This window comes from Salvelinus namaycush, chromosome 20 (genome assembly GCF_016432855.1).
Source record: "Salvelinus namaycush isolate Seneca chromosome 20, SaNama_1.0, whole genome shotgun sequence".
NCBI lineage: Eukaryota > Metazoa > Chordata > Actinopteri > Salmoniformes > Salmonidae > Salvelinus > Salvelinus namaycush.
In genome coordinates, this window is record NC_052326.1 from 23,877,221 (window position 1) to 23,893,655 (window position 16,435).

A 16,435-nucleotide genomic window follows, 5' to 3' on the forward strand; every position below is an offset into this window, starting at 1 on the left:
AAGATGTAGCAAAATGTGCAGTCTGCAACACTTTCTCATCCAATCCCAGAGAGAGCTTGGGCCAGAGTTGGAGTGGACCTCTTCCATTACAACGATGCAGAATATCTAACACGTGTGGATTACTACTCAAAATACGCAGAAATAACCATAGCTCAGTGGGACAACAAACATCATTACAGCACTAAAGTCAATCTTCGCAACGCATGGGGTGACCAACATTTTGTGCTCTGACAATGGAAGACAGCTGGTGAGTCAAGAAATGTCAGACTTTGCTACCAGCTGGGAGTTCAAACATGTCACGTTGAGCACTGGATTTCCACAGTCAAACGGCCAAGTTGAGAAAGCAGTTCAGACCGTAGATCCTGTTGAAAAAATCACAAGACCGCAACGAAGATCCTTACATAGCTCTCCTTGAGTACAGAAACACACCCCTGGATGGAGCAGGTCTTTCTCCTGCACAGCTACTAATGGGCTAGGAGACTGAAGACAAAGATTCCCAAATCAAAGAGACTGTTAAAGCCAGGACTCTATCAGCATGTTAGGAGCCATTTCACAAGCAGACAACAGAGACAAAAACACTACCTCGACCAAGGAACACGTAAAGTTTTGTTCATGAAGGAAGGAGAACGAGTCAGGATCAGACAAGATAACTAATGGCAACCACTAATTGTACTTGGAAAACATGGCCAGCGAAGGTCATAAATAGTGTCGTGTCTGTGACTATCATTAAATGTGAAGACTGTTATTTTATCAAATCAATTCTCCATGTGTAATTATTATTATTACGTGATTAAACTAATTATGTAAACTTGAATTAACTAGGAAGTCGGGGCACCACGGGAAAATGTTTATTAGAGTCTCTATTTCCTGAATCGACACTTCAGATATTTTCATAACCTATCAAAACAGTCGCTTATTAATGAATTGTACCTCATCAGTTCTCATTTCTGAACGTCACAAACCTTTGGAAATCTGCACGAACCCTAGCATAAATTATGAATCAGCGATATACAAATTGGCTTAATTATTTATTTACTATCTAACTAATTAAATCACAGAAATACATGAAACCCCATGTATGAACTAATTGTGTGTGTTATTACATGATACACAGAAAAAGTCGCTAGTTGACGAACCCGAAATGATGGCTTGGTAGACAAAGGAAAGGGGGTGTGGACCGCTCCAGAGCGGGAAACTCATAGCTGATAACTACACTCATAGAAATTGCTAATACCTTACATGAACGACCGTTCATTCGAAAATAAATTGCAATTTACATACTTACGAGTGTATGTCTTGTTGCCTCTCTCTGTGGTCGCCGGTCCATCTGCTGAAGAGTCAATCGACAGAAAGTCTCTGGTTGTGTTCATAATGGATACGTCAGGCGTACCCATGGTTGTCGCATAGAATAGATGTTTTGGCGGTTGTTGGTATTTTTGTCCTAGGCTTCTGAAGGGGTTAAACCAAGGCCTCAAACCTTTTAAAGGGTTTATAAATTGTGTTATTATAAACTGTAAGGTCTCCTCTTTAGGAAACCTCTGTGTGTGTGTTAACACACAGAGTCTCTGATGTGCCCTTCAGACACTATCAGAAGGTGGAAACCGCCTACGCTCATACTCCTCTTGTCTGGGCACCACCGTGCCTGTCTGAGGTTCTGAGAATATGACTGTTTTTCTGAGAACACAAGGCTGCCGCAGGCCTGATGAAAACAGCCCTCTGTCAGAAGATGCTTAGACTTGTTCACCTTGTTATGACCCTATACTTGTGATGAAAGGTCAAACCTACTTCTGAGCTTTTAATTGCTGACAAGATGGTTGCTGCTATCAGGGGGAGGTTAGATTTATTAAAATTTTGTTGCCAGAGAAAGTCACGCAAGGGGAACTGGATCGCTATATAAGTTACAGGATGTCTTAGACACTTTGCATAACCTGGGGACAGCTATCATATACTGTACTCTGTACCAACTTCTGCCTTCAATTGTATTACTACAGGAGAATTTTAATACTTAAACAAAGAGTCTGTGTTTCCTTTCTACTACCAATATATATAAGTTTGCTAATTATATAGACCTGATCATCTGTAGAAGAAATTGACCAACACTTCATACATTTCCGCTGCAGACTGGTAGTTCGACACCCTTGGATTTTTTACTTCTGTAGTGAATCGATAGTCTCAGAGTTGAACCATTTCCACCCATGTAGCCAATGCTCCACGCTGTATGGTCTTGTTCTTTGGTGGAGCTGTAGTGCCAACCTTTGGTTACATGTAGCTACCGCTTCATATTTTCTGGTCTTAGAAATTCAACCATTTGCAACCTTAGCTTACACCATGGTTTGCGTGGTCTGGTGTGAATTGCATCACGGGGGCTTTTATACTTTTGAGAAAAGGGGCCATCTCATCTTGTTTGTGTCCACATGGGTGTGGCTACTGACTGTGCATAAGTTACCATAAAACAACAAATTCACATTGTTATCTTTTCAAAAGTTTTTTATACTTATTCATCCATCTTATACAACATTCAGAAGTAAACCTGACAGCTGGGAAATGCACACTTTAAGAGATATAGTTATGTGTGTTTCCTGTCCTTCATGAGATCACCAAATGAAACACGCTCGACATGACTGTCCCTTAACTGTCCACAGACCATTCCCACATTCTCAAAAGTAGAAATATTGTTTAATTCTCCCATTTTGGGGATTAGGAGTTTCTAAAGACAAGCTCTCCATAGGCTCTCTCCCGCCATACTCCATGGCAGCGAAGAGAGAGATTCTAGCAGGAATTTATGACCGTTGTAAAACCTGATGTGAGAGAGGGGGGGAGCCACGATATACACCTCAAAAGGGCCACGTCGTGACAATAGTACAACACAAAATGAGAGAATCTGCAGAAGGAACTGGACACCTGTTAAAAACACATGAAACACACCGAGACGCACTCAGAAACCATAAAAGACTTTTCCTGTGGAAAGAGAACCTGAAACAAGTGTCATCATGGAAGAAAACTACTCACCTGTGTGTTCTCCAGCTCCAACAACAACAAAACAAACAGTGGGAAGCAACAAAGTAACCACTGACACACCAGTGAAATCAACTCGTTATGGAAGACCTACCAGAATGCCAAAACACTACCAGTTTTCAAAAGACTAAACTGAAAAACTGAAAAAAAGAGACAAAAAAAGAATCTGTCATAGTGTTTATAATTCAAAAACATCTGTTAATAGTTCACTAAAGATTGCATTGTACTGGCCACCTACTTGTCTCCTCTCTAATTCACGACAAAAGAAGAAATTGAAATGACAATGATAACAATGTGATGACAATTGTGATGTTCATTATGTTGTGAAGAAAAAAGCAACATTTGGATGAAGGTGGTGCTGTTACTAATTACTACATGTGATCATCTGTGCTTGTACTTGAGCCATGACATCAGATAAATGTGGTTCTTCTACCCGCATCCCTGCCTCAGTGACCTATATATTACAATAAAAATTTTGCACTAATGCATTGCAAATAGTTGCACAGGACATTACTTTTTTTGCCATGTAGAGGTGTAGCTAACTACTGGAACCACACACTGCTTCTTTTGGAAAAATAAAATAAAATATGGGTGAAGTAAGCAAGAATGTCCTTTCTTATTCAGCTTCAGACCTGCCTAATTTTACTGGAAATATATTTTTTGTGTTTAAAAGGATAAATTACACATTTTGTTAACATTTGACTACAGTGATATGAACTTGCAATTTGGATGTTGTCACGATCGTCTTCTTGAGAAAGAGGTGAAAAATACATCTTCTTTAATGAAGGAGAAAACAACCACTTACAAAATGAACAAAACAAACGATCGTGAAGCTAAACAGAACTAAGTGCACACATGCAACATAGAACATAGACATAGACAACTACCCACAAAAGCCTACTGCCTATGGCTGCCTTAAATATGGCTCCCAATCAGAGACACTGAATGACAGCTGTCTCTGATTGAGAACCAATCTAGGCAGCCATAGACATAACTAGACAACTACACTCTACTCTGCCCCATACACATACAACACCCCTAGACACTACAAAACACATACATTCCCCATGTCACACCCTGACCTAACTAAAAAACATAAATAAAACAAAGAATACTAAGGCCAGGGCGTGACAGATGTAGTGAACAACTTTTTCAGGGGTAGCTTTACTTGTTCTAGTTTGAAGTAAATGGTAGCTTGATCAACTATATTTTAAGAGTAGCTTCTCCAACACTGGCCATTATTATAATTGTTGTAGTTATTTCATCTTTATTTAACTAGGCAAGTCAGTTAATTTAGGGATAGCCTCCTTTTTTTCAATTTTCTCCTAAATGACATACCCAAATCTAACTGCCTGTAGCTCAGGCCCTGAAAGAAGGATATGCATATTCTTGGTACCATTTGAAAGGAAACACTTTGAAGTTTGTGGAAATGTGAATTGAATGTAGGAGAATATAACACAATAGATCTGGTAGAAGAAAATACAAAGAAAAATCAACCCGTCTTTTTCTACCAGCATCTTTGAAATGCAAGAGAAAGGTCATAGTTCTAGCCATCACTCTGGTTGTAATTCTGACAGTGTCCACAAGATGGGAGCAGTGTATGTGCAAAGTTTCAGATGGATAACTTGAAGTATGAGTGAACTACAATACTTTTAGTGTGAAGTCCCCAGGTACATTTGGGCAAATCGTGAAGGAGACATTCACATTCATATGACATTTTTCGGTAAGAATATAGTCAAATCTGCATACTTGGACTTTCATTTAGCTTTCCAAGTATTTGTAGCCATATTACAAGTTCAACATTTGCAAAACAACCAGTTTTCACAACTTCATAACTCTAAATATCCTTATAATTTTTGTCCAAAATGAAAAGGCATGTTGTTGTACAAGGTTAGTAGCTACATTTTATGACATATACATGGTTTCCGGATACTCCCGTAAAGCCCAGCTCATTGGCTATCTAGCTAGCTTTGTTTGACCCCGATTGGTGCATATTTTACTTACAACTGTCCAGTTGACGGAACGCTGATCCTTAATTAAGAACAAATTCTTATTTACAATGTTGGCCTACCCCGGCCAAACCCTAACACGGACGACGCTGGGCCAATTGTGCGACGCCCTATGGGAATCCCAATAATGTCCGGTTGTGATACAGCTTGGAATCGAACCAGGGTCTGTAGTGACGCCTCTAGCACTGAGATGCAGTGCCTTAGACCGCTGCACCACAAAACTAGGAAATAACACGAATCATGTAGTATCCAAACAAGTGTTAAACAAATCAAAATATATTTGAGATTTTAGATTCTTCAAGGTCGCCACCCTTTGCATTGATTACAACTTTGCACACTCTTGGCATTCTCTCATCCAGCTTCACCTAGAATGCTTTTCTAACAGTTTTGAAGGAGTGGACACATATGCTGAGCACGTGTTGGCTGCTTTTCCTTCACTCTGCGGTCCAACTCATCGCAAATCATCTGAATTGGGTTGTGGTCGAGTGATTGTGAAGGCCAGGTCAGTTGATGCACAAATAAACTGTTTAACAAAGTCACACCTGTTAATTGAAATGCATTCCAGGTGACTACCTCATGAAGCTTGTTGAGAGAATGCCAAGTGTGCAAAGCTGTCATCAAGGCAAAGGGAGGCTACTTTGAAGAATCTGAAATATAAAATATATTTTGATTTGTTTAACAGTTTTTGGGTTACTACATGATTCGATATGTGTTATTTCATAGTTTTGATGTCTTCACTATTATTCTACAATGTAGAAATTAGTAAAAATAAAGAAAAACCCTTGAATGAGTAGGTGTGGCCAACCTTTTGACTGGTACTGTACAGTTAAGTATTATTTGCAGTCGTCACTATGACAATGAACATACTGAATGGTCTTGTATTACCACCTTATTAATAGGCCTAAAGCATGAAGTGGGATGCATTGATCAGTTGATTGACAGGTGTACTGTAGAATGATAAACAAAAACTTTCCTCTAGTGTGGATTCTTGACAACTTGGGTCAAGTCTGGACTCACTAACTAATAATTTCAGTCCTTCTGCTCTGTGTTTAGCGGTCTTATAAATTATTGAATGCACTGACAAATATTTTCAAATAAAGTAACTCTTCCAGTCATCATTCAAGCTATGGACTCCCACAGTGAAACATGAAGCACCGAAGACCTGAGCCACCAGGACACCTAGCCTCTGAGTTGCTCAACAGGTAGCCAGGGGGGAAAGAGTCATTCTTTCAACCAGGAAGGGGAAGGTAATGTATACCTGTCTGTCTAAGTAAGTAACTCTGCTTTGTGTTTGGACTGCAGCCAACTGTAATGAGGTGCTGCATGAGGGTGTGGGTAGGGGTGATAAAACAGGCCCAACAGCTGAATCAGAGTTCATCTCACACCATTCAACACATGCAACTAACAGAATACAGAAGACCGATTCATAAATAAGTCATTTTATTTTCTCCTTTAAAGACTGATACATTGATCAACTATTCACAATGACAACTGGAATTATGTTAAATACTGTGACACAGCATACAGTTCTTTACTCCCAGTGCATTTGTTTCACCACAGCAGATAATGTCAATTCTCAATGAACTAAAGTCTTCATTTGATTTCATTGTTTCCGATAAGACATGGGAATAGGTTAAGGTTAAATAACAGTGTACTATGTAAACAATTTCTTATACATGAAATATAAAAACATGGCCTCTTCTAGGTTTCTTTTCACTTTGCCCTGGAGGGAAAATGTACTGAAGTGACCATTTGACTTTAGAGCTAATCTGATATGGATTTGAACACTGTGTTTTATATCCAGGATTACTTCCACACATTGGCTACATTTACTATGCCGTCACGATGGATCTTGAATAATCTATAACAATAAAATCTATATTGTTTCCTGGCCGCCAGCAGCCAAAGTCTCTGGACTACACCCACTGCAATCATGTCAGGCAGGAATGCACGAGCAGAACAGGAAAGTCTGTGTCAGGTAGGTAAGCCCCACGCAGTCTGCATAATATAGGTCTATGTTATCACGTGTGACCAACAGCTCTGTGATCACTTGTGTATATATAATGAAAGGTTGTGTTTAAAATTCTAAAACATGGTAAATTGACTGAGTAAAGTAGTGGTTTTGATTGTCATAAGGGATTGAGAAATATTTGGCAATGTTTCAGTTATAATTTTTATTCTTCAATTCTAATTCTTTTAGGATTACAGTCCACAAAATGTTGGGTAATATGTTGATTTGTATTCTGAGAGGTTGTATTGAAGGCAGTTAATTCCACACATTGACTCACAGCTTGACCAACTACTGAGCTCCCCACACAGTTTGAAACAATTCAGTTGAGGAAAGCATACATTCACATATGTTCAACAGGAACATTGTGCAACAAAAGATTCTGGAGAATGAAAGTAATTTAGGGGTTAGGGAGGATACACTTTGCAACCATGTATTTGGAAGCAGTGATGAAAACAGGCAGAGAACAGTAACAAATATTGTTAACCTAATTTTCTACAATATGGTAGAAAAGTCACACAAAACAGCAGAGAAAACAAACACACTTGCACCACGTACACACATGCTTAACAAAGTACAAGCTGCACTAGACATTCCACTGGATACATGCATACCAATATTCCAACCCCCACACTGGTACAGAGTTGTACATCCAGTGAGGGAAACACAGAAACACACTGCCATCCATAAACATAGTGGCCTGATTAAGACTGAAATATCAACAAGGCAGGACATGTGCATTCCTATTTTCATGCTTATACAAAATAGGAGTTAGGGTGGGGAATCCTTCATTTAAAGTGTTTAAATACACTGGGCTCTTTAGACTTCATAGATGCAACACAAGATAATAATTGCTTTACTGACCCTTTGTCCCTAAGTTCTGAGACACACAAGCAATATCAAAACACAATATACACCTCACAAAATGTCCTCTACCTGTGAGACACACAACACTGAGAACATGAGGCACAAGTCCTGCTTATACCCTAAAACTGAACCACTGTATCAGCAAAACATTTACATAATGTACTGACAAATCATATAAAAAATTATCACTCTAAAATTGTTAAATATCACCCCCCCAAACACACACAATAGTTAGACAACGTTTAGCTCGTGTGTTTTGATTGCAATTCCAAATGTCCCAGTAACTCTAAATGGTATGTCAAAACCCCTATGTTTTTAGAATACTGAGGTAAAACTACCAACGTCGTCAGTGTTAAAGCAGCAGTAAACGTTTGAAGGCTTCAGTGTCCTGAGGCACTTTGTGCCCAGAGGTTGTTTGCTCGTATCCAGTGGAGTCCTTCCCTAACTTGTCTCCTCAAGCTCAAACTAAATCCACCGGTGCTTTCCTGCTGGTCTGACAATCCCACTCTGGGTCTGAAGCCCCTCTACTGCGACCTGCCGGGCAGTCCATATCCCGGATGAACTTCTCCAAGTAAGGTTTGTCTAGGTAGGCAGGCCTCTGTGGAAGCAGGAAGTAGTGTGTGGTGCTGGCCTTCATGCCGTTCTCCATGACTGGCAGGATGCAGGGAGACCCCTCGCTGTTCTGCCTCTGTAAACCCCGCCTCACGTACTTAGGATCTGGGGCAAAGCTCTGCGTGGGAGGCATAACACCGTTGAGGTATGAGGGGAGGCTCTTGGGGCTGGGGGTACGGGAGCTGCCTTGAGACAACAAAGGGTCCCTGGGGGGCACCTTGGGGGGCTTGTCCTCGTCACTGTAGGCCCCAGAGGACACCTCGGCTGACCAGCGGCGGTAGTCTGCAGTCTTGATGGGTCGTGGGGGGATTGGCACGCGGGGGGGCACCTCTGGTTTGTCCATGCCCTGAGTGTGGCGGTGGTGACAGGGCAGGCGCAGCGACGTGGGCTTGTTGAAGGAGCCAGCAGGGCCGGAATGAGAGCGCCGCAGCTTCCTCTGGGCTCGGTCCTGCTGTCTGGGACACACTGGTTGCTCCGATGGCTGTTGCTCTACCTGCTCCAATCTTTGTTGCTGCTCCTGTTGTCGCTGCTGCGCCTGTATCCGCTGCTGCTCCTGCCGTTCCTGTGGTCTCTGCTGCCCCACTGGCCCCTCAAAGTAGGCATAGTTAATCTGTCCACAGTGCCTGAAGCTCCTGCGGCTGGGGGCTCCGTAGCGGGATGCAGAGGGTTTAGGGGGACACTGCTCAGGAACCAAGCAACGGCTGTCATCTGAACTGGTGAAGAACTCCACCTCATTGTCCATGGCCTGGTCAGGGGAAAGGTCTCCCCGCCCAGGGAGAGGGGGCAGGGGCTTGGCCCCCCGGCTAGGTGTGTGTGGGGGACTGCAGCGTTCGTACACAGACAACCTCTGGAAGGACGGGACCACCTGGTCATCCTCAGCAGGGCTAGGGGTGGAGGGCTCAGCGCTGGATGACAGGGACAGATGGGTGGGACGGGACTTCTTTGAGGGTAACCGCTGTACACCAGGGCTATGTTTCTGTCCTGTAGAGGTAGAGGAGAGAAGGTGGTTAGAAAACCAATTAGATATCAATATTGACATTTGGTAATGACCAGAGAACAATTACAACCTTAGTACATCACTAATTAACTTTCGCCAGGCTCCCAGCAGGGTCTCTAGGTTAAAAGTTTCCTGAAAGAGTGGAGGTCAGAGGCACACCTTAATTACTTGAAAGCACTCAGGGTTTTGTTAAACATTCCCCAGGATATATTTAGAGCAGGTCAGGCCCTTGGCAGCCATTCTGGCTTTCTATTCTTATAGAAACAAGAAAACCTCCCAGTAAACATTGACCAGTTGGCTCAGAGGCATAGTATTAAATCCCTCCTTGTAAGGCTGTGTATAAGGCAGAGGGCAAAAGGAAGGATTGTGGGTGTAAGTGGTGGTTGGTAACATAGAAATAGAATCTACAGTGGCTGGGTCCAGTACTTACTCTCAGAATTGAGCGATGGTGGCACCTGCTGCTGAAATTGAAAGTTGTATTCCGTGGGTGCTGCATCCATACTGAAGTACAAACTGTAAAATGACATGACGCACATTGTTGAGTAATTGTCCAATCTGCATGTAGTTAAAATAATTCCAACCATCCCTGCAGGAATACCCTTGGTGAAATATTAACTGTAATAAAAATCATATTCTAGTAACAGGGGGCAGACGTGAGCAGGGTTGGGTAGGCTAGTTTCTAAATGTTATCGTTACATTTACTAGTTACCTGTCCAGAATTGTATTCAGTAACATATCTTTTGGATTACTCAAACTCAGTAACAATCAGATTACTTTCAGTTACTTTTGGATTACTTTCCCCTTAGAGGCATTAGAAGACAAAGGATCCATCAAACACTTTGGTGTGTCATCATAGTGGTCCCTGACTTGTAGTCAGACTCGCTCAGGTTTAACAAATGTAAGATTTTTTTCAATGCAGAATTGAGTGTCATTGAGAAAACAGAAAGGCGTCAATGTATTTTTTTGCAAACATCCTTTTTGAATTGAAAAGTAAGCCAAGCGGTAATCTAGTTTTTCAAAAGTATCTGTAATCTGATTATAATATTTTTTGCTGGTAACGTAACTGATTAGATAGATTTTTTTTGTAATGAGATTACATGTAACTGAATACATGTCATCAGTTACTCCAACCCTGCATGCAGCAGACTTACTTGTCCAGCTCATGGTGGTGGCTCCATGAGGGCTTGGCTCCAGCCATGCTGAGACAGTGACTGGCCCGCAGGAAGGGGCTGTCTGTGGGTAAACAGATCTCCTGGGCAGTCAGGCCCGCTGTGGACATGCTCCAGGCACAATCGGGTCGCATCAAAGCCAGGAAACGCTCGGCTAGCCCCGGCTGGCTACTGCTGCTGGACCTGTAACACAGCCAAGAGACAGGAACATGAGTGAAAGTGAAGAGGGTCCGAGGCAGGAGCCAGTTATAAAAGTACGATTAGATATGATCTATTTTGCTCATTGACAAATGTCCACCAACATGAGACACAATCCTCTGATGACGAGTGTCCTCTGGTGTTGTATTTTGCATTGAATAACAGAACCTAAAAGCTTTCTCCATGTAGTAGAAAGAAATCGTGACGGGAGCCCAAAAAGATGCCCCTCCTCCTTTCTTTTTTCCAGAGCTGCTAGCCTGCCCTCTCTCACCAATTAAAGAGCTGTGGCCTTGTGCCTCACACTCCGGTAGTGGTTTTCAAAAAGAACATGGAGAAACATTATCCTTGGCTCCTCTGGCTGTGGAATGACAAATGTTCAGTTTGATGGGACTTTAAGACACTTGTGCGCCTGCACACCCTCAGGACAGAGAGCGCCATGTCACACAATGTTCTCTTTAGTTGCTACAGACAACATGTACATGGTATACACAGTACAGACAAACAATACTCATGTTCTTGTTAATAAACATACTATCAGGTATACTACAGTTCATTATACAACAGGTATAATGTGTTTTGATGATGTGGCTATAATGCCTTGCAAGACTTTTAGAAGCATGTATACTCACATAAAATGTCTTAGTATCATGTAATAATGATGTCTAGCCTAAACAGCAATTTACAGTTGGCTCAAAAACTGCAGCGTCGAAATACGATATGATAAGCCTTTTAATAATAGATCATTACTACAAACATTATACCCATTGGCTTTAAGTAAAGTGTTAGTCATACATCTTCCTACTGGATTTTATGTCAGTTAGAAAAAAAATGCCTGAATTTTAAACTAAACCCAAAACACTGACAGTATCTTTATACAACAGCAGTGTTGATTGCACCGCAGTAGGCAGGTATAGTTGACTGCAGATCTCTTTTAGACAGGACTGTTCCTGTAACCAGAGATATGCCTGGTGTTGCAAGCACCCATGTCAGATGACCTGGATGTTCGTGTCAGGTCTAATGTGTGTCAGGGCTGAGTTAACAATGCAAGCATGGATCAGGAGGAGGAAATCAAGTCACATCTGTAGAACATAGTGTAAACAAATAATTGTGATACTTTGTTTTACAGACGTGCCAAAATTCAGGCAGATCTGATTTCACATACCCTGCAAAGTAGTCTTTTGCTTTCTTGATGTGCTAATTTAAATTGCACCGTTTGGAACAGCAGCACATTAAGTAATGTTCCAATGTATTCAGTCTTCAGGAGAACATTCATCCCAGGTCAGACTAGTAATGTTCCAATGTATTCAGTCTTCAGGAGAACATTCATCCCAGGTCAGACTAGTAATGTTCCAATGTATTCAGTCTTCAGGAGAACATTCATCCCAGGTCAGACTAGTAATGTTCCAATGTATTCAGTCTTCAGGAGAACATTCATCCCAGGTCAGACTAGTAATGTTCCAATGTATTCAGTCTTCAGGAGAACATTCATCCCAGGTCAGACTAGTAATGTTCCAATGTATTCAGTCTTCAGGAGAACATTCATCCCAGGTCAGACTAGTAATGTTCCAATGTATTCAGTCTTCAGGAGAACATTCATCCCAGGTCAGACTAGTAATGTTCCAATGTATTCAGTCTTCAGGAGAACATTCATCCCAGGTCAGACTAGTAATGTTCCAATGTATTCAGTCTTCAGGAGAACATTCATCCCAGGTCAGACTAGTAATGTTCCAATGTATTCAGTCTTCAGGAGAACATTCATCCCAGGTCAGACTAGTAATGTTCCAATGTATTCAGTCTTCAGGAGAACATTCATCCCAGGTCAGACTAGTAATGTTCCAATGTATTCAGTCTTCAGGAGAACATTCATCCCAGGTCAGACTAGTAATGTTCCAATGTATTCAGTCTTCAGGAGAACATTCATCCCAGGTCAGACTAGTAATGTTCCAATGTATTCAGTCTTCAGGAGAACATTCATCCCAGGTCAGACTAGTAATGTTCCAATGTATTCAGTCTTCAGGAGAACATTCATCCCAGGTCAGACTAGTAATAGCCAGTAATTGTCATGCCTACACGACACCCTGGCATTTTTTGTATGGACCATAGACATGTGACATTCATTTTAATTAGGAGCCTGTGGCCAGAAGAGGGGAGTGAGTGCATCACACCATAGCCCCCAACTTCCTTTGAGTAGAGTTGCAACATGTGGGCTAGACCTGACCTGGGGGTCATCTCTGCCCAAATATTGGAGACTACAACTTCACAGAAGTCTATGCCATGTAGAGCAGTTCATCCAATGTGTTTTCTGCATTGTATGAACAACAAATGCATGGCCAGAACAATATACTGCATATCTATCTTCAACCACTAATTATCAGGATGTGAGAGCACAGCCATGGCAGGTCTAGAGAATGATAGATTGATGTGTTTCCCAGACTGCTGGTCATTCAGAAAGAACGTTCTGGAACCACAGAATGCCCAGGATGTCAGCTCGGGCAAAATTGTCCACCATGGCATCTCTCCATCCCTTGCCTAGGGCCCTGGATTTGATTCAGAGGGGATAGGAAGCAACTTGATCCTCAATAATGAACACCTAGGGGCTTGCGCTTCCTCTGGCAAGAGGTGCAAAAATAGTTAATACAGGCAGCGGTCAACCATAGTCTACATTGAGTGTATTTAGAGGCAACAGGATTAAACAAATGGGTAGTTAGAGAAAATAATGAATGGGAACGTTGCAGGCAATTTTGTGTGTGGGAAGACATGTGTGGTAATCACATTTGTGATGATGACAATCTGACCATCTCTATTTGACATGCATAGCCTACTAGCAAAATACCAAGACCTAGAGCTCAGCACAGTCACTCCAGGCCAAGAGGTATGGTGTTACACACCATGTAGCTACACACCAACAATATTAACCCCTTTGTGCAAGTCTGATATCACATTTTTCCTCGCAGTGTACTACTTTTGTACAAAGCTCTATGTAATTGGGTGCCATTTCGAACATACCTTACTAATGCTCGTGACACATTGGGCACAGCAACACGTTTAAGTTCACACCCCACTTATAACACCCCTGCAGCGGTTTCCCGAGCAACCATACTCGCTCTACCTGTGCTACAAGCAAACAGCGCGCACACCCCATCGCTATACAGGATCGATTGTAAGAGCTTTCCAAGAAGGTGACTCACTCCATAATATACGTTTCCCGATCTCAAATAAGGATCCAACCTATCGTGATTCTTATGCCATTAAAATGTTAACCATACAAGGAGAACAACTTGTTCCAACTTTAAATTGCTTACTGTTTAACATATTGACTTAAGTACGAGGCATAATAAAGATATTATAACAGGGGATACAATGTATGACACAATGTATCGGCTGGAATATAAGAGGGACTGAATCAATCACTGCTGTCGTCAACACACCAAAAAATTATAATAGCTACATGTCACGTCAAACCAAGTTTTTAGAGCTCACCTTACAACCTCGCAGTTTTAACATCCGCTGTCACTTCTAAAACCGTTGAGAATCCTCTATTGCCGACAGTTCTAGCTCCCCTGTTTTGCTGTAGACATTAGTTGGGCCAATCTAGAAGCTTCAGTCTTCTATGGCACTGAGCCGAAATAAAGGACAGCACATTTGCCACTATAACTACTGTGTTCTGGAGAGTTCTCAATACTATTGTTGTGAGCGATGTTCTTTTAAGCTCCACCACACGACACAAGAACACTGGCTCCGCCTTTCACTCAGCTCTTAAAGACATAGCTTTCCATTTAAAGGCTTGTACACACAGCACCTGCACAGTAGACTACATTCATTAATATTTTATGGTTTCACTTTACATGAATAATGTATACTTAAAAGGATTTATAGGGGGATTATATGTGTTTTACAGGCTACACTAGGAATAATAGATTTACAGATATTTTATGAAGATGTAATAAACAGTTGGTAAACATTGGTAGAAATTGTGTCATTGCTTTATTGTACAATAGGCTATGATACATTATCATCTGATATAACACAAGTCAGTTTTATCTACAGTACTTGAGTGTTGCACATTGTATATTGGGTGTTGCAGTGTTTTAATTGTTACAGATTATGCAGGGAGTACGTGTTTATAGTGCTTATCAATAACAAATAAACACAGCACACATTGTTGCATTTGGAGACCATAGTCCTACACTCTTGTATTAGTTGGACTGGAGAGAGGGGAATATATATTTTGTACAGTAAGTTCACTAAACTGCATGTTGTATTACAGTATAAAGATAAGGTCATTCCTGTTAGAAACTCAGGTACCGATTTAACAAGCTGTTCTGGACTCACAGCCTCTTGTGGCGCCACAGTGGCTGGGCAGAGAGAGGTTGTTTGAGGACCCGAGACTGAAATTGAACCTGTCTGAACACAACTGCATTCAGAGAATACGACACACACATACATATATCCATTACAGAAAAACCACATGATTTCACATATGGAAAATCACACGAATCATCAGGTGAAAACATGTTTTTGGAACACTTCACATGTGATCACATGTTTTCGGATGTGTAGTTTCATGTTATTACATGTTGCTTTACATGTTGTCACGTGTTATCACATTAACTTCACATATGATCACATGATCACATGAAAACATGTGTTTTTGGCGTAAGGGATACCTCTGTTAGTTACACAGTGTAGGTACCATTACCTCCATCAACACTGTTGTAGCTGTGCTTTATCGTTTCCACATAGACTCAGTAGAACAGACACAATTAATGTAAAACACTCACACACAAGGCTGAAGGGAGACAGAGAGAAGGAGCGAAAAGGAGTGGGTAATGGGGATGGCTCCAGGGGAGATAACAAGGCAGGCATAGCAAACACACCACAGAAACACTCTAATCTCAGCAGTATTTTCTCTTGCATGGTAACTGAATGGTGCCCACATTGTCTGGCTACTGCTCCTTATCTGATCTCTGTGGGACATTTTTGTTTACCTGGGACCTGCTCTGTGTTTGTCAGAAGTGGCTGGGCAGCTCAGATGATGGAACAACAGTCTTTATAGACTTTACTCTGGTCATAAAGTCCCATGCCAGTCACTCAAGTCTGATACTATAGAGTCAAATTAGATGTGAATGAATTATAATGGACTTGTTCCATTGTACTGGAAAAAGCTATGACTTCATGACACTGTTTATGTATTACACAATTATTACACTGTATCAAAACCCTTCAACATATGTGTATTTAGCATTACTTATTTACTTTACAAAATGATTCACACTATGTCTGTTACAATGTGTGCTGGAACACACATTGTAACCAGTAGTTAGCTACAACCGCTACATGGCAAAAAAAGTAATCAACTACTGAAAACACTACCTAGATTTGAATTGAATTAAACTACCACCAAGCTACTGCAAAAGGTTTTTTAATTAATAGTTGAACTACATGTAGTTCACTACTCCCAAACACTGCTAATAACAGACCCTGGCCGTGACCCCGCTCTCCGAGGGTGTCTCATGGGTTGGGAAAGGAAAAAAACACTTTTTATTAACACATGCATAGT

General features: G+C 41.4%; 1 protein-coding gene across 1 annotated transcript; it reads right to left on the reverse strand.

Annotated features, from left to right (window-relative positions):
- Window positions 1-6,447: 6,447 nt before the first annotated feature.
- Window positions 6,448-14,603, reverse strand: errfi1a (ERBB receptor feedback inhibitor 1a). Its single transcript, XM_039015901.1, has 4 exons — window positions 14,356-14,603; window positions 10,660-10,860; window positions 9,939-10,021; window positions 6,448-9,492 (listed from the first exon to the last, which is right to left on the reverse strand). The coding sequence occupies exons 2-4, from the start codon at window positions 10,809-10,811 to the stop codon at window positions 8,360-8,362; spliced, it is 1,368 nt and encodes a 455-aa protein (XP_038871829.1). The 5' UTR covers window positions 10,812-10,860; window positions 14,356-14,603; the 3' UTR covers window positions 6,448-8,359.
- Window positions 14,604-16,435: the final 1,832 nt, after the last annotated feature.